This window comes from Homalodisca vitripennis, unplaced genomic scaffold, assembly GCF_021130785.1.
Source record: "Homalodisca vitripennis isolate AUS2020 unplaced genomic scaffold, UT_GWSS_2.1 ScUCBcl_2381;HRSCAF=7083, whole genome shotgun sequence".
NCBI lineage: Eukaryota > Metazoa > Arthropoda > Insecta > Hemiptera > Cicadellidae > Homalodisca > Homalodisca vitripennis.
Window position 1 is genome coordinate 39124 of NW_025778491.1, and position 21835 is coordinate 60958.

The 21835-nt window shown below is 39.4% G+C and overlaps 1 protein-coding gene across 1 annotated transcript; it reads right to left on the reverse strand.

Moving 5' to 3' along the window:
- Positions 1-953: 953 nt before the first annotated feature.
- On the reverse strand, positions 954-2499 carry LOC124371988. Its single transcript, XM_046830359.1, has one exon. The coding sequence runs from the start codon at positions 2467-2469 to the stop codon at positions 1090-1092; it is 1380 nt and encodes a 459-aa protein (XP_046686315.1). The 5' UTR covers positions 2470-2499; the 3' UTR covers positions 954-1089.
- Between the last annotated feature and the right edge of the window lie 19336 nt (positions 2500-21835).

Genomic DNA, 21835 nt, shown 5'->3' on the forward strand with positions numbered 1-21835 from the left:
TAAACCATAGGTCGTAGATCAGATCTGAGGGCACAATCGAAAGACAAAATTAAATTTCCAACAAGAAAGGTCCAGTCACTTTTTGTCGTATCTCTAACGGTTTAACCGCAAAATGCCCTCAAAGTCAAAAGTTTTTACGAATCCGGAAAAAAATCTATGAAAAAGGTCAATTTTTAAATCCCTTGTCATTTACTTAATGTCCGGACTTAACCAGTCACCGAATTCCGCTTATCCCCGAATTTGCAAGCGTTTACTTTGGGGGCCTGGGGGCGTAGCCCCCAGCGAGCCGAAGGCGAGTAAGTTTATTATATTTTTGATCACTGCTCACCATGCACTATTTGAACAAGTTTCACTCTAGTTCATAACTGATATTTATTAATCTATATCAATAAAACCCTTGAATACTAACGTATATGATGCACTGTTTAAGAAAATCAAACAGAAATGTTCTAGATTAATACCTGTTATCAATGACAGTTGAAATTTTCGTATTGACTCAACGAATAAATGAATTAGTCAACTGGCCTTTTTGAATTGTACAGGAACAGTTTAGTTACAAAACTTTACCTGCTTACAAAAGCAGTGTAGCCCCTTGCATCTGTTTGAATAAATATGTATTTTTAGCTTTTTTTTTTTTAATATTATTTATAAGGGCATAAAACACGGAGGTTATCAATGCCCGTAGGGTTAACGGACACCTACATTTTAAAATATGGTGTCACGTTATCAGTACAAAGAATAGACAGCGGATCACTGTGTCAAAGAAGATTATCACATTAAGACAATAAGAAAAACAACAGCAGTGAACAGAGGACTAAAACTAAATAACAAAAATAGCCGAGAGGCTGTAAAGGGCCCAATAGTTAAAATATGTCAGATAAATAATAACGATAATAAATATAACAACAATATAATGCTAATACCAGGTAAGTTAGTGAAGGTAAGGTTGTAAAGGGACCCACCCTCACTAATAACAAATAACAATAACAAATAACAATACCAAATAACAATAACAATAACAAATAACAATAACAAATAACAATAAATAGAAGGACAAAGTTTATATAACTTAACAGGTACTCGCTCAGATCAAATCTTTGAGATAAGACTCGTTCTTCTTAAGAATTCAAAAAGCTTTACAATGACTGACTCATCATCCCCCAACAGATCGAATAGACTTGCTGGGAGCTGACAAGATCGTCTTAGCGTTGCATAATTACGGCATTCGACCAAAATATGCTCAACACTCAAAGCCACTCCACAACGCGCACACTCCGGGGGATCCCCGCGGCTCATGAGGTACCCGTGAGTCAGCAGCGTGTGACCGATTCGCAACCGACACAACACTACTTCCTCTCTGCGGTTCTCGCGGATGGCTGTCCCCCAGGGAGCTACTGTGTGTTTTATGGCTCTCAGCTTGTTGCACACCGTCCGAGACCAAGAATCACCCCAAACTCGTCTTAACTTCTCCTTCACCATTGGCTTTAGGTCTGACCCTGTCACCATAGCAGTAAAAGGAGGAAGCTCATGAGCACTCCCAGCAGCCTTGTCGGCAAGCTCATTTCCGGGAATTCCCGCGTGACCGGGCACCCACACCAGAACAACCTGTATATTTTGGACTTGAAGTCTGTGAATGGCACATCGGATATCGCGCACAAGGACATGTTTTGGATACATGTTTTTGATTGCTTGCAGACTACTAAGCGAGTCGGAGCAGATGACCAGCCTTCTGGTCCTGGGGCAGACGATGTTCAATGCTTTCAAAATAGCGGTCAGTTCTGCCGTGTAGACTGACGCTACAGAGGGCAGACAGAATCTATACTCACGACTCGCCGTTATGAACGCACATCCGGTGCCATTCTCAGACCTAGATCCATCAGTGTAAATTATGTCGCAAGGTGCCCGAGCACTCAGGAGTTCCCGGAAAGCCTGCGTGAACACTAAATTAGAAGTGTTTTCTTTCTTGTACTTGTGAAGTGACAGGTCAACTTCGGGACTTAATACTAACCAGGGAGGGATATCACTCTGGTAGCATTGGCTTACTTGGTACTCCTCGATACCAAGGTCCGAGAGAAGCGCTTTAGCCCTTAGTCCAAATGGAGCTGAGATGTTAAGGCGATTAGCATAGACTTCGATCAAGTAATTTTCAAATACGTGTTCATATGCCGGATTTTCGGGCTTGGCTTTAAGGGAGTGAAAATAATTTATGGCAAGTTGCTTGCGTCTCATATCCAGCATTGGTTCACTAGCCTCCGCTAATAAGCTAGGTGTAGGGCTTGAACGAAAAGCTCCAGTAGCCAACCTGATCGCAGAGTGGTGAATCGAATCAAGCATTCCTAACGCGTTTGGCCGGGCAGAAGAATAAACCTGAGAACCATAGTCAAGGCACGAACGGACAAAAGCTTTGTAGAAACGTAGCATACATGTCCTGTCCGCGCCCCACTTGGTCCCAGTAAGAACTCGAAGCATATTTAGCCTTTGTAGACATTTTGCCTTAAGGGATTTTTAAGTGAGGGATCCATGTAAGTCGGGAATCAAATGTAAGACCCAAGAATCTCACAGTCCGACTTGATGTTATTCGGGATCTGTTCAAAGTAAGTGACGGTTTCTAAATAGTTTCTTAGTCTGGAGAATGTTATACATTGGGTTTTGGAAGTAGAGAACGAAAATCCCGTCCGTCTACTCCATTCCTCTAGTCGCTTTATAGTTAGCTGCAGGGAACGCTCCGCCGTAACAAGTCTTCTTGCAGAGACGTAAACGGCGAAGTCGTCCACAAACAAAGAACAGCGTACAGGATGGCGGACACAAGCCGTTATGCCGTTTATGGCGACGGCGAATAACGTGCAGCTCAAAACGCTTCCCTGTGGTACCCCGTTCTCCAGATTGGTTGTGCTGGATAGGTTTGTCCCTAGTCTAACCTGAAATGTACGGTCAGACATGAACCCCTGAATGAAAGCCAGCATATTACCACTCACTCCCCATGCCTGGAAAGTGTTAATGATGCCTCTCCGCCACGCTGTGTCATATGCTTTTTTCAGGTCAAAAAATACAGCGACTACTTGCTTTCCCTCAAGGAATGCGTCACGTATGGTTGTCTCAAGGGAAACCATGAGGTCCAACGTCGATCGTCCTTGGCGAAAGCCGCATTGCTCTCTCGAAAGGAGCTTGTTCTTTTCGAGGAACCAGATTAGCCTACGGTTTACCATCCGCTCCAACACCTTAGAAAGGCAGCTGGTAAGCGAGATGGGCCGGTAACTAGACGGAGATAGTTTGTCCTGTCCCGGTTTGTATAAGGGGATAACGTGGGATTTACGCCATGCTAGTGGGAAAGTTTGTTCCTCAAACACTCTATTGTAGAGCGCTAAGAGGGCCCCCTTACCCTCTGAGGGTAAATGTCTAAGCATGGCATAGTGTACGTCATCCGGACCAGGAGCAGAGTTGGAAGTATATGACAGTGCGGAGTCCAACTCCTGCATAGAAAAACTTATATTTAAGGGACATGGATTTGGATTGTTGAGTAGTATGTCTATTTGTTCAGAATATTGCTTATATCTCAAAAACTCAGGACAGTAAGACGAACTTTTTGAAACCTCCGATATAGAGGAGGCCAACAGGTCGGCAACATCCCGGGGATCAGTCACAACGTCTCCGCCCGACTTGAGTCCCAAAATTGGCAAAGGTTGGGATTTGCCGCACACCGACCTTAACCTTCTCCATACTTCGGCCTTTGGAGTTGTTCGAGATATTGTGGTCACGAAATTTTGCCATGAGGTTCTTCGGGAATTTCTGAAGACTCGTCGCGTTTTTGCCCTATGGAACCGGTAGGTTTCAAGATTTTCTTGGGTTGGGCGTTTGTTGAATCTTCGCAGGGCGCGTCTTCGCTGTCGCAATGCTCTCGAACACTCCTCTGTCCACCAAGGAACATTTTTTCGTCTTGGTTCGGGTGATGTCTTCGGAATGCTATCCTGAGCTGCTGTTATTATAGAGCTTGTAAAAAGTTCTACTACAGTATTTATGTCCAATGGAGTATTTATATCAAGTAATGTAAATTGTTTTTGGAATTTATCCCAGTCACCTTTATCGATGATCCATTTTGGTCTTCTAGTGATATTCAACGAAGAATCAGGTATTTTGATCTGAATTGGGAAGTGATCACTCCCGAATGTGTCGGAGAGGACCTCCCAGTCGAATCTATGAGCAAGTTCTGGACTGCATATAGATAAATCTATAGCAGACCGACCTCCCGTCCTTGGACACAGGTAAGTTGGGGATCCGTCATTAAGGGGAGTTGAACGCAAAAATCGGAAAAAAATGTTTTTTCGCTTTTATTTTTTATTTTATTATTTGATTCTTTCTGAACAATTTACTGCAATCCCTACATAAAAATGGCTTTCCGTTGAGCTCCTATGATTTTTCAAATATAAGACTACATAACAAATTTCGCATCAACTTTGCCCTCCGCCTCCTAACACCTGGTGCATATACAGGTTAGCAGAAGTAAATGAAGAAGAAATTACCTACAATCACAAAAATTCCCTACCTCAAGCTGTATTGACAGCAATAAAACCTACATACAGAGATTTGTCAAGATTAGATCTACTAAAAAAATGTCTTCACGGTAAAACCCAGAACGTGAACGAATCTTTCAACAATGTAGTGTGGAACTGAATTCCAAAAAATGTGTTTGTTGGAAGAGAGACTCTTGTATTAGGTGTTCATGATGCTGTTCTAACATTCAATGAAGGTAAAATTGGAAGGATCAAGGTTTTAAAGGAGTTAGGAATAAAAGACTGTGGCAAATACACCGTAAGCACATTGAAGAGCCTCGATGAAGTCAGGATGAGGAAGGCAGATCTGAAAGCAGAGTCAATGACTAAGGAAGCAAGAATAAAGAAAAGGAGACAGTTATTAGGTGAGGAAGAGGAAATGGATGGTAGCTACTGTCCTCGAGGCTTCTAAAGGTAATATAAACTTCTAATTATTGTGATTTTTTGTTTTCCGCTGTTTTTGAAAATTACCGGTTTTTAATATATATGTACCTTTTTCTCAGAAACTATAAATGCTGCACACATGAAATCTTTACTGGTTATAAAGTAGCCTTTTAGAAGTATGTAGCTCTAGTTTTATTAAATTTCATAAATAAATAAATATTTAGAAAAATATTTTATCTTAAAATATAAAAATAAAAAATAACACAAATATAAAATTTTTTTTCTTTAGTTGTATCAATTATTTTACAAAAATTTTAGAGGTATAAATACAATATTATATCCTACATCTTGTGTAAAAATTTCAACTTCCTAACTGTTATGAGTTCTGAGAAAAAGGTACATAAAGTTACCTTATTTTAACATTGGGCCTTATGGACCGTTCAACTCCCCTTAAGGACGAAGATGTTTTGATCTCCGAGGACTCTTGCGACCAAGTTTCCCCTTGGTGTGGAATGGTCTGACCCCCAAATGTTGTGGTGGGCATTGAAGTCGCCTAGGAGAAGAAAAGGCTTCGGTAACTGGCCGATCAGTGCCTCGAGATCACCTTGACAGAGGGTGACTGGGATTGGTGGAAAGTAGACAGTACATATATACAGTTTAAACGGAACTTGGATTGACACACAAACACATTGGAGATTGGATTGGAGGGGCACCTCAGAGGCACCTAGGGATTCATCCACGAATAGAGCAACACCACCACAGGCATGCCCGTCGTGAGGGAAATCTTCACGAAAGATGTCAAATCCCCTCAAGGGGGTTTGGCATCCCGGGTGGAGTTTAGTCTCTTGGATGCTAATTACATGAGGTGTTTTGGTTTGTAAAAGATGTTTTACATCTTCCAAATGTCCGCGATAACCATTAATATTCCATTGGATAATTTTAAATTCGTTCTTGTTTTATTTAATTGTATGTAATTTTCTGTCTGTTTTTATTTTTTATTAAGTTTAAATGTACCTTGAGTTGTTTGAAATTCCGATCGAAGCAGAAGGTCATCTCCCATTTCATCCTCATCAACTATGGAAAGTTGAGAAGAGCTGGGAGTGGGGGGTGAAACAGTGCTTCCCTTTGTTCTCGCCTGAGCTTTCGATCGGATTTGGGTTTTAAGTCTCTCTTGGAGAGACTTCCTTTCCTCTGCCGTTTTGGAATGGTTAGATGGTCGTTCTTTACCTTTAGCGGGTGCCACGGACACAGAAACTGGCCTGGGAATGGCTCCTGTTTGTTTCGGGGGTCCCTGTGCTACGGGGGCAGAAGTCGTATGACTACGCGCTTGTGTTTTCGGCAAGGCCTTGGCATTTAACTGCTGCACCAAGGCAGCGACCTGTTTAGTGAGTTCTCGCACCATGCCCTCCAGAGCGGAGCAGGAGGAGCACTGTGCGGGCTGGGCTGGAGGAGCAGAAGCGGCCTGAGAGTAGGAGATGTCTTTTCTTGGAGTTTGTCCAAGTCGTCTCCTATACTCCCTACGGGCGTCGCCAAAAGACAGTTTTTCTAGTGTAACTAACTTCAATATCTCTTTCTCCTCCAAATAAATCTTGCAACTGCGAGAGCTTGAAGAATGCTTGCCCTTACAGTTCACACAGTGCTCTTCTCCGCTTGTGCAATCTTTGTCATTGTGGCCACTTTGACCACATCTGCTACATGTCTCTAAGCCGCTGCATGTTTTGCTCGAATGTCCGAAACGCTGGCATCTGAAACATCTTTGGGGATTTCTGAAGTAAGGTTTAACTTGAAGAGAAAGGTATCCTGCTCTAATCGTGGCTGGTGGGTGAGGTAGGGCGAAGGTCAAAATGTGACCTGGTGTGGGTGTTGGTACACCATTCTCGACCCTCGTTATTCTCACCACATCAGTGACGAGAGAATCCTTTAACTCTTCCTTCAGTTCCGCTTCTGAGCAACACAGCATCTCGCGACTGAAAACTATTCCCTTACTGCAATTTAGAGATTCATGAGGCTGTACAGTGATTTCTACCTGATCGTAAAAAGTCTTCATGGAGAGGAACTTCTGAGCTTGTAGAGCGTTTACCGCCTCAACCAGGATAGTTCCGTTACGAAGTTTCCTGACCGATGACGGCGAACCGCCTGCTCCGACTAATGCCTTGTTGATCACAAAGGGACTCACTTTGGACAGATTGTCGCTCTCGTTTTTGTGTTTAAACACAAGGAAAAGTGGCGTAGGAAGATACTGTTTGTTTGAGTTACTTGTATTACTTAGTCTTATCTGTTTACTTATTTCTTCCCCATCTTCGGATTCTGAAGAGTGGGGACGTTTTTTATCTATATCATTATTCGATTCTCTTGTTACTACTCGTTGTGTGTTTTGCCCGTAAGGTAAGGGTTCATTGACCACATCCATAATTTGTAGTTTACCAGCGCATCGTGAGTAAAGGTGCAGGCCGAGACACCGGGAACGGGTATACCCTAGGGTACCTGTCAGCCGTAGCTTGGCAGGCAGCCCCACCCCAGTTCCCCGGGGCCCGGTGTTATCTCGTTTAACCGAGCCGGGAATTCACGCACGGCTCGGGCTCGCACGTGGCAACAGAAATCTCCGACATATCTGTCCATTACTCACTTCCTGACCAGGGACCGAAGTGGCTGGCACCAGGGTTCATGTATATTGCTATGCCTCGGCAGAGCTAGCTCACATCAGCCTTCCGCTACCACACAGCCCCGAACACGGGCATGCTCGAGGATCTGTATAGCAGTTCCGGCACTCCCAGCAAACAACAACACGACCCAGTCGGGGCAGGATTAGGAGTTTTCGGTTAGATAGGGTGAGGTGCCAGGTTCGGACAATAGTCTGGCACCAGCTCAGGGGTACGAAAGGTCGCCAACCTTAAAGCGTCCGGGCAGGGCGCTCCCCTACGGAGAAAAATGGAAAAAGAAGGTAGAATATGGATAGGAAAGAAGTAAGAAAAAACGAGGGCTGCACAAAGAAGGAAGAAATGCAGACCATAGAATAGACCCTGGTGCGAAGAGAAGGGACACAGGGTAGGCAGTTTAAGGGATTGGGTAGGAATTGGGGGAATGGTTTGGTGGGGGTGGGCAGTTTAACGTCATACCCAGGACGGTGTATTTTTAGCATAGGAATAAAATGAGCATAAAACATTGTAAATAGGTAACAATAAATAAATTGCACGAAATGATATCCTGGTATGGTAATGATTCTCAAATGGAAGATGTGTGGAAGATAATATTTATTAACTAGTAAAATATGATATTATACCTTGTCAAACATTTGTTAAATGTTTTGATGTCCACTGCATGTATCCTCAGGATATTACTCAGTTCAAAAGTGCTACCACATGGGTTAAAAATAACGAACTTACAACAGTACAAAATTAAACATTATGTATAACACACAAACAGTAGGCTCACCGCGCGCACACGATCACGCCAGGGCGGACAGTAGACAGGTTGAAGTCTGCAGCTCCTACGTCACTCTTCTTAGTGAAGCGTTCTACTGTATTAGTTCATCAGCTGATGACAAAATATATTGTCCGAGAATACTGTTTAAAATACAATGCAATCTAAACTGAAGCCTCTCTTATACAATAATTCAATTTGAGTTTTAATGTTTGAAATGTTTGTATACTCGCAATTCATATTCTTCGTCAGTTTCGAGTTTATGCCCTTTCTTGCAATTATGTTAGATTCCAAATTATCAATAATCTCCCCCATTGTATGACTGTGAATGTGAGATTCTGGGTAAAGACGATTTTTGCTTACTTAACCGCGGGTTAGTTTGATGTTTCTGTAATCTAGTTTTGAAAGCCCGCTCAGATTGCCCGAGGAATGAGCTGTCATAGTCACTACATTTTAACTTATAATACCAGTTTATTGCTTGGTTTTCAGTGGTTGTTCCCATTTCTTATCCGGATATTACGTTTCTGTTATCGTTTTAGTGTATAAGCAGAATCTTTCAGTATTTTTCTGAGTCCCTGCTGTATGGTGTTGTTATAGTTTTCTTTTTGCTATTACTCGTTGTATTGTAATCTATGTGAGTACTTTAACTTAAAAATAAATCAGTCCACTAAGTTGCTATTGTGTCCATTAGATGAGGCTTAATTTTTGTCTAATGGTCAACCAATGGTCCACCCCTCCTCACCCCCCCTCAACCAACACTCTGTCAATATTATTATATCTATCGAAGGAAGATCATTTAAATAAATCAAAAGTTCGTCAAAGTTTTTTTAAATACTTCTGATATTGCAATGGAATATTTTAAGTTTATCAACAGAATTACTACTAAAAAAAAATCCATGTATTCAAAATATGATTCCAGTTCTAAACAATCGTTGTGGAAAAACAAAGAGTTGTCATCATTCTCACCCATTTATGCCGTTCAAGCCCAATCACCCGCCCGGCCGGTCTAAATATTTGAAAGTATGTTTTGTACAATCAAAATTTTGTTACTCTACCGTAAAAACCACTACTGGAAGACCGTCACAAGATAACCCCTTTCGTCATTAGATCAAGACATGTTATCACTTTCCAATGCAGATTCCTGTCACACCAAAGAAGAAATTTCTAACTCGTAATTGTAAGGTCTGTTGCAGCAAAAATGTCATATTAGAAGTCCATGTTAATCTGATTTAGTGCAGCCATTGAAGCGAAAAATACGGTCTTACCTCCGAATTTTTTTACTGTGAACCGATTTGCATGAAATTTTGGAATTAGGCTCATCTTACCCTTAACTTCAAAAGTTAAAATTATCTGAACTCCGCCTATTATTTTTAAGGGGTGTAAAAAACCCCTTAATGGAAAAATCGACATTGAGCCATTTTATCGCTAGTAAACATGTTTAATAGTAATTGGTTGGTGAAAATTTTAAAGTGTTTTCTAACACAATTACCTCATATTAAAATCATTTTCAACCCCTTGAACATCTTACAACCCTTGCAAACAACCCCTAAATTGAAAAAATTACAAAAAAATACTTTGTTATGATATAAAAAGATGTAAGTATAGAGTAAGTAATATTTTATATTTTCTATAATAATTATCAAATTTTTAACCCCCTTTCAACCCTTTAAAACTACCCCTTGATAAAAAAATTGTAAAATTTTTTTTGATAAAATGAAAAGGATTTAAATATTATTCCACACTCTCGAAAATGATTATCATATTTTTAAGCTTTTCTACCCTTAAAACTACCCCTAAATTAAAACAGTAAATATATATGATTACATATTATTTAAAAATAATTTAATTTAGAGTAAAAAATTGCCATTTATTGGATAAAATATTTACAAATTATACAAAATTCACTCAAATGTGTTATATATACATATAAGAAAGTTGGTATGTATTCATGCCTACGTTTCCAAAATACATGAGCCATATTATGTATATATATACACATTACAATAGTTTTGGGTCTCAATTATACTGCGTACTTTCACATTGCTCCAAATATTCACAGTCCGAAATTTTCAGTTACTAAGTAGAAAAACATATGATAAGTTTTTTGACCATAACTCCTTCAATTTTCATGCTATCACAATTTATAAAAAACCATTGTAAAGGTAATTAAGAGAGCTAACAACATCCTTCAATGTAATATATAGTAAAAAACCTTTTTCTCAAACGGTGAAGGGTTAAAGGGCTTGAGAGAGGCTGTGATTGCGCTGCCACGCGCTCTTTAAACAATCATATTTCCGTAAATTTTTGTTTTACAGAAAAATCAAAAAATCCAAATTGTTTGTCAGAAATATACTTACATTTTTCATACCTACACTTTTATTCGTATATGTCGTCATTTTTGAGATATTATGAAAAAAGTTGGTTTTTTAAAAATTTGAAATTTTTTTAATTGTGTCTTTTTTGAAAAATATGTGTCCTGAAGCAGCCAAACTGATACAATCTATTAAACTCTTCATAATAAAGTTGATTCTAGGCGGAATACGATTAATTTTAATTTTGGTGGAAATGGCACTTATGAAACCCATTGATTTAAAAGAAAAAAACATTAGATGCTCCTCTTATTTGCAATACAGCTCACTCATTTTACGTGCAAAAGACTTTTAATAGTGCTCATTTTAAAGCTTATTTCAAGCACTATAAAACTCTTTTTTATTAGAATGCCTAAAATGCATCTGCTCGCCGCTAGATGGCATTGACCACATCGATTAAATTTCAGACAAAATAAAAAACGGCTTTGATTTTTAATATCTAGCTTAATATTTTACTTAGAATATTTTATAAAAAACAAAATTGTTCATTGTTTTACCTGCTACAATTTTGTTCTTTATAAAATTTTCGATAAAACGTATATTTTTGGAGATATTTGAAAAAAAACCGATGATAAACGTGAAAAAAATTGCGAATTTTCAATTGCCAATAACTTGAAAAGTATTGGATTTTTCGAAAAACGTTATAGATGATTTTTTGCTTAAAATTAGGCCTTCTATCGATATCCGAGGTTATTTTGAAAAAAATAAATTCACTCCCGAGAAGGGGTGGCAACCACCCCCAGGGTGGTTGCGGAGTTCAAATCATTTTCACTTTTGAAGTTAAGGGTAAGATGAACCTAATTCCAAAATTTTATGCAATTCGGTTCACAGTAAAAAAATTCGGACCAACAATGCTTCAACGACTGCACTAATTGTTGTTTTTGAAAACCTAACTGAGACACATTTCTACCATATGTTTTTCGGCTTATTTGCGAGTAGAACGAGCTAAATCTCTCTTTAGAATATCTTACGATAACTTACAGGGAAGATTGTTCTTTTTCCAAAAATGCGCTTGAACATCTTATCAATATTAATCAATTATCAATCAATACGAGTCCACGTTTTGAGTTTGAGTTTAACAATCAGTTCCTTTGTCTCCCAAATCTCCAGTTGTCTTTATATATAGGCATATGCATCCGGAGTGATTGTGTTCCTCTTGACTTCCATGTCTATGTGCTAGATAACACCAACCATCTGACCCAGTGACTACGGGACCTTCTCACTTCTTTTGGTCCGTGAACTCGCCATCTAGAAGGAGCCCTTCATCAAGTACAACCATCGACAAGTCATTACATACGTTATAGACGATTCTTTACTGGATGCCGTCATCTCAGACCACTTCACATGGGAAGCCGTAATATTACATCATAAGTATACAGAACAGAATATGAACCCAAATGATGTCACTGTACAAGAGCAAAAGAGGACACTCTCCCTTTGGTTGGCGTTATCTAGCACATATACATGGAAGTCAAGAGTGGAACACAATCACTCAGGATCCTTACAACGTTGCCTATGAAGAAAACTGGAGATTTGGGAGAAAAGAAAACTGATTTTTAAACTCAAACTCAAATCATGGACTCAGGTATTCAAGCGCGATTGTGTAGTCACTGCACAGCCAAGTTTTATGCTTATCTAGAAAAGTTGCCACAAGCAGAGGGAGACAGTGTCGAGTTTTAATGCTCCTATAAGGGGAATTTATCCAATATTCACTCAAAAATTCTAAACAGAGATTTAGCTCGCTCTATTTGCAAACAAGCCGTAAAAAAATCGATGGAAATGTTTCTCCGTTAGCTTTTCGAAGAAGAAAATCTGATTAACTTGTGGCTGTGATGATATTGTATCATCTCACTTACCAATTTCTCAACAGTTCAGGATCGCTTAACACGAACGCTACCGAAATGTAAAAAAATGTTCATTAATATGGACCGGCTGGCACACAAATGTGCCGGCTAGTTCATTCTCATAGACCGATGGCACTTATATGTGCCGCTCGGTACAGTTCTAGTGGACTGACGGCCCATATTTGTGCCAGTGAAGTCTTATTTAATAAAAGGATGTGGTAGCGATCGTTCAACAGGGATGCCTGGCACATACTTGTGGTGCTTGGTCTGTCAGTATATTCACAATTTCTTCTCTGGTGCAGTTGGCTAACCTTCCTTGCTTTCGTCCAGTTAGCATCGCAGCATCTGTAACTTTGTGCGGCAAAACGAGGTCTTGAGTCGCGGAACAGAGCTAGAAGATGGTTGGAAAAGGTTTAAGTTGAGCTTTTTTTGTAGTAACGTTACTGTGAGTGGTTAGAAATGGACAGTAGTAAAAAAAGAAAAATGGTCGATGATATAAACCATAGACTAGTGGTTACAAATAGTGAAACTGAACGGGCCTTGGATACATCTAGCGGTCTTTGAGTTCACTTTTTTCATCAGATGGAAGTACCAACCAAATTCTGATACTTTTGATGACAGCAATAGTCATAGTAGTGACGATGAAGGTAGTGAGCTAGCAGACTGTGTTGCAAATGCTGATAACACCGCTTTAGCTGTCGACCCGAACATCCGTTTAGTCACTGATTTGACGTACATGCAGAATATCAAAATTATAATATCCCTTTGACAGATACCAATAATTGTCTTCCTCCTAGTTTTCACAGGAAATAAAACAAACCATTTTGACACCACTAATAATGTTTTCAAATACACTTGATGACGATATCTTGGATAATATCGTCTCTTAGACAAACAAGAGAGCAAACACTACTCGAGGTGACCCTGAAAACAGACATGCCCCAAATAAACACAAAAGAAGACAAAAAAGTTGTTAGGATTGTCAATGATATTGAGTAAAATAACATTTCCATCGATTAAACACCATTGGTATTAATAAGGATCCTGAGTATCAGCACTGTTTTTGCAACACCGTGTCGCGTAATAGGTTTGAATGCAAACTACGTAGTTTATGTTCCTATGATCCCGAAACTGAGCCCATGGGTCACAGAATGCACGAAATATAGACCAAGTCCTAAATCATCTCCTTGAAAACATTACAACGGTTTACATTCCTGGCCAATTTATCTCTCTGGGTGATGGTTTTGTTTAGAGGATGCTTGTCGTTCCGCCAATATATAAAGAAAAAGGTGCAAAAATACGGCATAAAGCTGTATGAGCTAACAACCTCAGATGGCTTTGTATTGAATTTTATTATTTATGAAGACAAAGTAATACTTTCTGACCCAATGAAAAGACACGCACATGAAGTTGTAATAAATTGCTTGAACATTACATCGATACGGGTCAATTTTATACCTTGACAATATTAACAATAGCATAGACTTGGCTAAAAATCTCATGCAACATCAGACTGGTATGTGTGGCACCTTACAAGCCAACAGGGCTGGGAATCTCCCAGAAGTTATTCAGCCTAAATTGAAAAAGGGAGAAACCATTAGCCGCGAAAGAAGCAATGTAACTGTAATGACATTTCATTACAGCATTGGCCATTGCCAATGTGATCATTATTTTAACGACACATGGCTGGCTCTCACATGGCGGACGTGACAAATAAAAGAGGTGAAGTAACGACAAAACCCTGCATGGTTTTTTTCTTATAACAAAGCCATGACCGGCATAGATCGTTGTGATCATGTTACTCCCAACCTAGGAGGTCTCTCAGACGGTATATTAAAATTATGTTTAAAATATGTTTCCACCTAATGGAAACGTATATACTTTGTTTCAGGGCTTCTCCGAAAGTTATCCTACTTGCTCTACAGGAATAAAATTATAAGGAATTATATGTAATTGGAACCAGTACAACGCCCTTTCAGTCATCAATACGCTCAGGTCTAAAAAGCCATGACCCAATCAAATTGAGCAAGAGGCAACGGAGTCATGTTTGTAAAATTAGGCTTAAGCTCATTATCTAAATTGAGTTTATATAATAGACTTTTATGTGTAAACACTAGATTTTATTATTTTCCCAATGTTTCATAGCATAGCTATGGCATTTATTACTTGATTTGCAACCATAAAATTATTATATTTGAGGTAGCTCATGTGTGAGAACATTAAGCTTATGACTAGTTTACGCTACAGATCGACCGCCACATGTGCCACTAACAAAAATGTATACAACGTAACACAAAGGCTGTGGAATCAAGTTATACGTTTGTCTGAGGCTATAAAATTATATATAAATTGATTTGAACAATGTTGTACTGTTTGTTTGTGGTATGACCATACTACTTGGAGTTGGTCTATTTTTGGACCTACCGGCACATAAATGTTCCGGTTGGTAGCGAACGTTTTAAAAAAAAACGAGCAAGACTAAGAATTAATGACGATGCAATATTTTGTCTTGCAAAAGCTACGCACAAGTCAAGATTTAAAAATATTATTAGCGATGTAAGTTTTGATGAACTCCAAGTGAAATACCACAGTTTATCCCAAATACATGTTTATAAACAATATTGTGAAGATAATTCTCTTACTTAGTTACCACTAACGTTAAAGGTCTAATAATTAATAGATTCAAAATAGCCTAGAGTGAAATCAGGGATTATATTATTATACATGGTCATTTTACGAGACAATGAAAACAAAAATACCTCCTATTTTCGATTTTCTGCCTGATAGGCAATTTACCGAAACTTTATTGCGTTCACTGGCTGACACAATTTCTAAGGTCAGCCATGGATGTGGTGTAACACATCATCTACTACTCCTTTATTCTTTGTACTAACAATCCTTTAAATCAACACATTCCGTAGGTACAAGCTTCACTAAAACAATGCAAGACAATAATAGTGAAAGAAATTTCAAAAACTATCACAGTATCAAATCCAATTATCCTAAGATTGTACTGCCTTCTTAAAATACATAAACCAGGTAACTTAATTTTAACCATAGTTAAAAAAGAAGATACCTGCCAGACAATTTTAGTGATGACACAGATGTAGACCCGGATTACGAACTGGATAGCGGCCTTAGTGATGAAGACTTAGCATATGAAGGGGTGAGTGTATGAAGGAGGTAAGTGACATACTTAAGAACATGAATGGAAACAATGATAGAAATGATGACGACAATACCAATAAAGAACTAGTGAGTGAAGAGCATGAAAATGAGAACCTGAATGACCGTACAAATTTTGAAGTGCAAGAAGATCAAACTGAAGGTGTTATTAACTTGCCTGCTGAAACCAAGAAGAACAAAATACTTCTAGAAAAAGTAAAAGTAACTAGGAAAAGGCAGAAAAGTATTAAAGAATGGAAAGCAAATAAAAAACAAAATGGGCAAAGTGTAGAGAAAGTGGCCTCCCTTACACTACTGTAAAGGGCGAATTAAAATCTGCTAAAACTGTTAATTCCGGAATAAGTATGAAAAAGGTGGAACTGATCAAAAAAATCAATGAAATCAGGGATAAGTGCTCCTGAACCTGACAGAAGAGGAAAACACATGGTCAGACCCAACAAGACACCCGCTGAAGTTGTTGGCTTCGTCATCAACCATATTTCCAGTTTCCCAGCTGAAGAATCACACTACTACTCCAGGCATTGCAATATACATTAAAAATATCTTTCACCTCTATTTTCGATCCCCAGAATGTATAAACTTTACCTGGATAAATGTCGAAATGACGGAAAAGATGAACTATTCCTAATCAAAGAGGCAACTTACAGATTCATTTTCAATAATGAATTCAATTTCACTTTTGGTTGTCTCAAAAGTGACACATGTAGTTCTTGTGATTCAGGTAGTGCAGACGAAGAGCACACTGAAAACTACAAATCAGCTTTAGACTCTCAAAAAGTAGATAGGGAATATGCCAGGAACTCCGATTAAACTGTCTATGTCTCATTATATCTACAACAGACTATGCCACTACCAAGGCTAAGTACCTCAAAAGCTTTTTATTTGAGACAAATGTGGTTATACGACTTAGGAATCAACATAATAAAAAAAATGTAGAAAAACAGTTTTCTGCTCATGGACCGAAGATCAAGCTTCCTAAGGCAGCTCTGACATTTTTAGCTGTTTTTTAAGCTGGATTTTAGGGTAAAAAGAATTAGATTATCAATGCCCGGATTATAAGGTGGTTATTGGTTAAAAGTATTGATTTTCTTTTTTTTCTCACTTGTAATATTAGAAAAAAATGAAAAATTTACTTCAACTTAAATATTAAGTTATCCAACACATGAGTTATAATTTTATTATGTTGAAGATATTAAAAGTGTTTATTTTGTTTACATCGATCAAAATGCAGAAGTTTAGTGTCTCATGAGGATGGACAACGACTTCTACTTTGTCGTTAAAGGATCTCATGGAGAGAAACTTTTGAGCCTGTGGAGCGTTCGCGGCCTCTACCAAGATGCTCCCATTACGAAGCTTCCTAACAGAAGACGGCGAGCCGCCCACTCCGACTAGAGCCTTGTTAACAAGGAAGGGGCTCACCTTTGCCAAGTTCTGAGTTTCGTCTTTATGCTTAAAAACTAGAAACAGTGGGGTGGGAAGATTTTGAACATTATTTTTCTTATCTGCAGTTTTTCTTTGTTTGGTTGTTTCCTCTTCAGATTCTGAAGAGAGGTCACGTTTCTTTTCTAGATCCATAGTAGAATCTCATTCTACAACTCTATCATTTTTGTGTAATTGAGAAGGGTTTAAGGTAGCCATTCAATATTTGAACCAGCGCATCGTGATTAAAGGTGCAGGCCGAGACATCGGGAACGGGTGTACCCTCGGGAACCTGTCAGCATAAGCTTGGCAGGGCATCCTACCCCCAGTTCCCCGGGGCCCGATGTTATCTCGATTAACCGAGTCGGGAATTCTCGCACGACTCGGGCTCACACGTGGCAACAGAAATCTCCGACATTTCTGTCCAATAATCACTTCCTGACCAGGGACCGAAGTGGCTGGCACCAGGATTCATACTACCGTTTGCTTCGGCAGAGCAAGCTCACATCAGCTCTCTTCTGCTACACCTTCTCAGAGTGTAGCAGTTCAAGCACTCCCCACAAACAATAGCACGATCCAGTCAGGTAAAGGGAGGTATTAGGAATAGGTAGGATTTATGGATGAGACAGGGGAAAGTGCCAGGATTGGAGATGTGTCTGGCACTAGCTCGGGGTACGAAAGGTCGCCAACCTTTAAACGTCAGAGTAAGACGTCCCCCTACGGGTGTAAAGTATGCATGTGCACTGAACAATGAAAATGTACTGTTGGAAGGTTCACATCGATATATTTCTCAAATATTCTGAACCGTGATGCCAAAATACCGAACGCGTTTTCAACAACCCTACGAGCCCGTGATAAGATAATTGAATAAACGCTCTTCTAGTGTCAAGTTCCATTTAGAGTAGGGTTTCATCACATTTGTGCTGAGTGGAAAGGCATCATCTGCTAATATTACATAGTCATTCGGCCAATTAAGCTGATTTGAATCCATAACTCCCTTTAGTGAAGATAGTCGGTAGACGCTGCCATCGTTTTGAAAAGGCATCATCTGCTAATATTACATAGTCATTCGGCCAACTAAGCTGATTTGAATCCATAACTCTCTTTAGTGAAGATAGTCGGTAGACGCTGCCATCGTTTGCTCTGCCGTTTGATCTAACATCGACGTACAAAAAAACGGTAATCTGCATCTACTAATGCCAGCAAAATTATACTGTAACCTCCTTTGTAGTTGAAGAACTCAGAGCTAGATCCAGGTGGTCTTTTTATCGCCACATGCTTGCCATCGAGGGCTCCATAGCATGATGGAAAACTCCATTTTACATCGAAGATTATTTGTATGTTTTCCCTTTCTTGTGTAGTGCTTGGTACCTAAAAACAACATTTGTATTAGACAGTGTACATAAATAACAGTGACACTAATGGTGATAACCTTTTATGTTGTAGGCTGATTACGATAACACTACGGATCACGTCATGGAGGAAACATTAGTGGAGGTGGAAGAGACTGATAACACTCAAATCGAGAGCCAGCTGGGTGAAAATACAGATCAGCTAGTTGAAAAAAACAGCTTTTGTTCCTCTACATAATATTAAAAAACGACGAGTCAGTAAGTTAGCCAAAGTCGAGAAATCAATTGCAAAACTACAAAAGATAGCAAAAATACGACCAAAAAAGTACAGCTTCTGCAAGTAAAAAGCAAGATGAGTATGATGCGTTTGCTCAACACATGGCTACCCAGTTGAGGACCCTCCCGCTCAGAAGCTTTATTATCCTGCAAGAACAATTTCAAAGCCTAATAACTAAAGAAACACTCAAGACCATGAACCCACCCCCATCTCCAATCATGTCGACTGGCAGCAGCTACGATGACAATGATGACAGCGAACTGCAACTTTACTCTCAAAGTATTTTTCAAGATCGTGGCATGTTTTATACAGAATTAAACTAAAACTGTTCTAAATTCTTTCAAAGTTTTTTCATTCTACTCACATTTTTTGTGCGTTTAGAAATTAAAATTTGGATACATATAATTGAAATATATATTTCATATAACATTCCGTTCTATTAAGTTCACTTAACAAATTGATACATTTTTAAATAAAACTTTTATATTACATAGTGAGGTCTACTTTTAATAAACCTTAAAGTTTGTAGGTATAAGTTACAAGCGAGGTAAGCCTACGTAGGCTTAGGTTGTGTCAAATTTGTATATTTTTAATTGAAAATTGTATGTTTTTACTAAACATTAAGCAATTCAAAGAATGCGTTGGATCTGCTTACCTCCATAAAGCTCTTCAAACAGGTCACAATGGCTGTCATAACATAAGGTAAAAAAATCGAAATTCTAGGTGCTGGTATGCGAAATAGCAATGATAGCGACTGCAAACTGTCACCTGTAGCAAGAAAACGCAGAGTTGTTTCAAGCTTTTGTCTGAGGGTCAATGCTTTACGCATTGGAGTACTTTGTTTACGAATTCTACCATATGTAGCAGCTCCTCAAACTTTTCAACACTCATACGTACGAGGTCCAATCAAAAAAGTATCCGACCTCGTCGTGTATCGCGGCTTCTGCTGCCAATAATGAGATAAGATTTGTTGCGACAATAGTTCCTAATATGATAAGGAAAGGTACAAAGTCTTATCTTGATCCCCCGACTGATCCCCCATGTACTGATAAGTCAAGTGCGCGTATCGGTTTTCTCTAACTGTGAAGATGACGGAAAAAGTGGAACAACGTTATTGCATTAAATTTTGCGTGAAACTCGGAGAAAAACAAAGTGAGACCATTCGGAAAATTCAGCTAGCATTCGAAAATGAGGCAATGAGTGTTACGCAGATTAAAGAGTGGTATAACCGTTTTCAAAAGTGGTCGAACCTCGGCAGAAAGTGACGCGCGTTCGGGCCGACCTAAAACATGTGGAAACTCCGGAAATCATCGAGAAAGCAAAAGCTTTGATCTGTGAAAATCGTCGAATGACTGTGGAGGAAGTAAGTACTGAGTTAGATGTCAGTTTCGGATCAGCTGAAGCAATTTTAACGGATGACTTGGGGATTGCGCCGGGTAGCCGCAAAATTTGTGCCAAAATTGCTGACAGACGAGCAGAAGCAACGGCGATTGGATGTTGCAGAGGACATGATGCAATGTTGTGAGGATTTATGCGGACTTTTTGACATCGATAATAACTGGAGACGAAAGTTGGGTCTATGGATATGACCCTGAGACCAAATTTCAGTCATCACAATGGCAGTCTCCCCAGGATCCTCGGCCAAAAAAAGCAAGGCAAGTTCGAAGCAATGTCAAAGTGATGCTTACTGTTTTTTTCGACCACCGTGGAGTTGCGCACCATGAATATGCCCCTGAGGGTCAAACTGTGAATGCACAGTACTATTTAAGTGTCCAACGTCGTCTCCGAGATGCGATTCGCCGCAAAAGACCTGACTTGTGGGCGTCTCAAAATTGGCAGCTACACCACGACAATGCGCCAGCTCATTCAAACTTTTTTTGGCGAAACACGGCACTCCGCAAGTTCCTCAGCCTCCGTACTCTCCAGATATGGCTCCATGCGATTTTTGGCTCTTCCCCCACTTCAAAAAACCATTGAAAGGCACCAGATTTGAAAGTCGAGAAGCAATTATGAAAAAAAACGACGGCTGATCTCATGGCGATGCCGAAAAGTGATTTTCAAGACTGCTTCCAGAAGTGGAAACGTCGCTGGAATCGTTGTGTTGCTTCTCAGGGTGCTTATTTTGAAGAAAATTAACGCCAGCTGTTTTCAGGTAACTTCAGTTTTACGTTGCACCAAAAGGTAGGATACTTTTTGATTGGACCTCGTAAATGTCTTTTTCGGATCTAGAGAATCTTCCATTGCGAGTTCGCGAAAAAGAGTTGCAGATGCACCAAATTCATGTCTCCTGTCGACCCACTTCTTCACTCAAACCCTTTTCCTATTTAAAACAGATTGCAATTCTACGCTTAAAAGTACAACACAATCTTGAATTGCTTCATTAAAAGCTTCGCAATATTCTTCATCACAATCCGACATGATTTCACAAGAGACTGGCCTACTGGCCGACAGTACAACCGATATACTTGCTGCCAATAACTTGTACACTGAGAAGTATCCAGTCTTAGCAGTAAGCAGGAGTTTCTACAAAACGTACGTACAGCAACACTTCAATTACCGGTTCGGTAGACCCCAAGTTGACACCTGCTGCACTTGCGAGGAACTTAAACTTAAGTTGAAATCTCCCCACTTGAATGACGCAGCTAAGCGTGTTGCGTCAGCAGAACTAATGGTCAACATCAGAAGTAAAAATTTTTATTCTGCACTGGAGTTTGAAAACTCTGAACAGGCACAAGCTGAAGAGCCCCATGTATTATCAATTTCAATAGATTTTATGCCAAACAAATCTTTGCCTAAAGTCCCAGTTCAGGAACTTTTTTATCTCAGGCAATTGACCATAAACGTATTTTGTATTTCTAACATAAATAATAAAATTAGTACTATGTTTGTCTATGACGAAACAGAGGCAAAAAAAGGCCAAAATGAGGTCCGCTTTTTCATTAATGACTACCTGAATGATTTGCCCAAAAACCAGTATTCTGAGTTAAGAATATTTTCTGACAACTGCTACGGCGAATAAAAATCAGGCCTTGAGCAG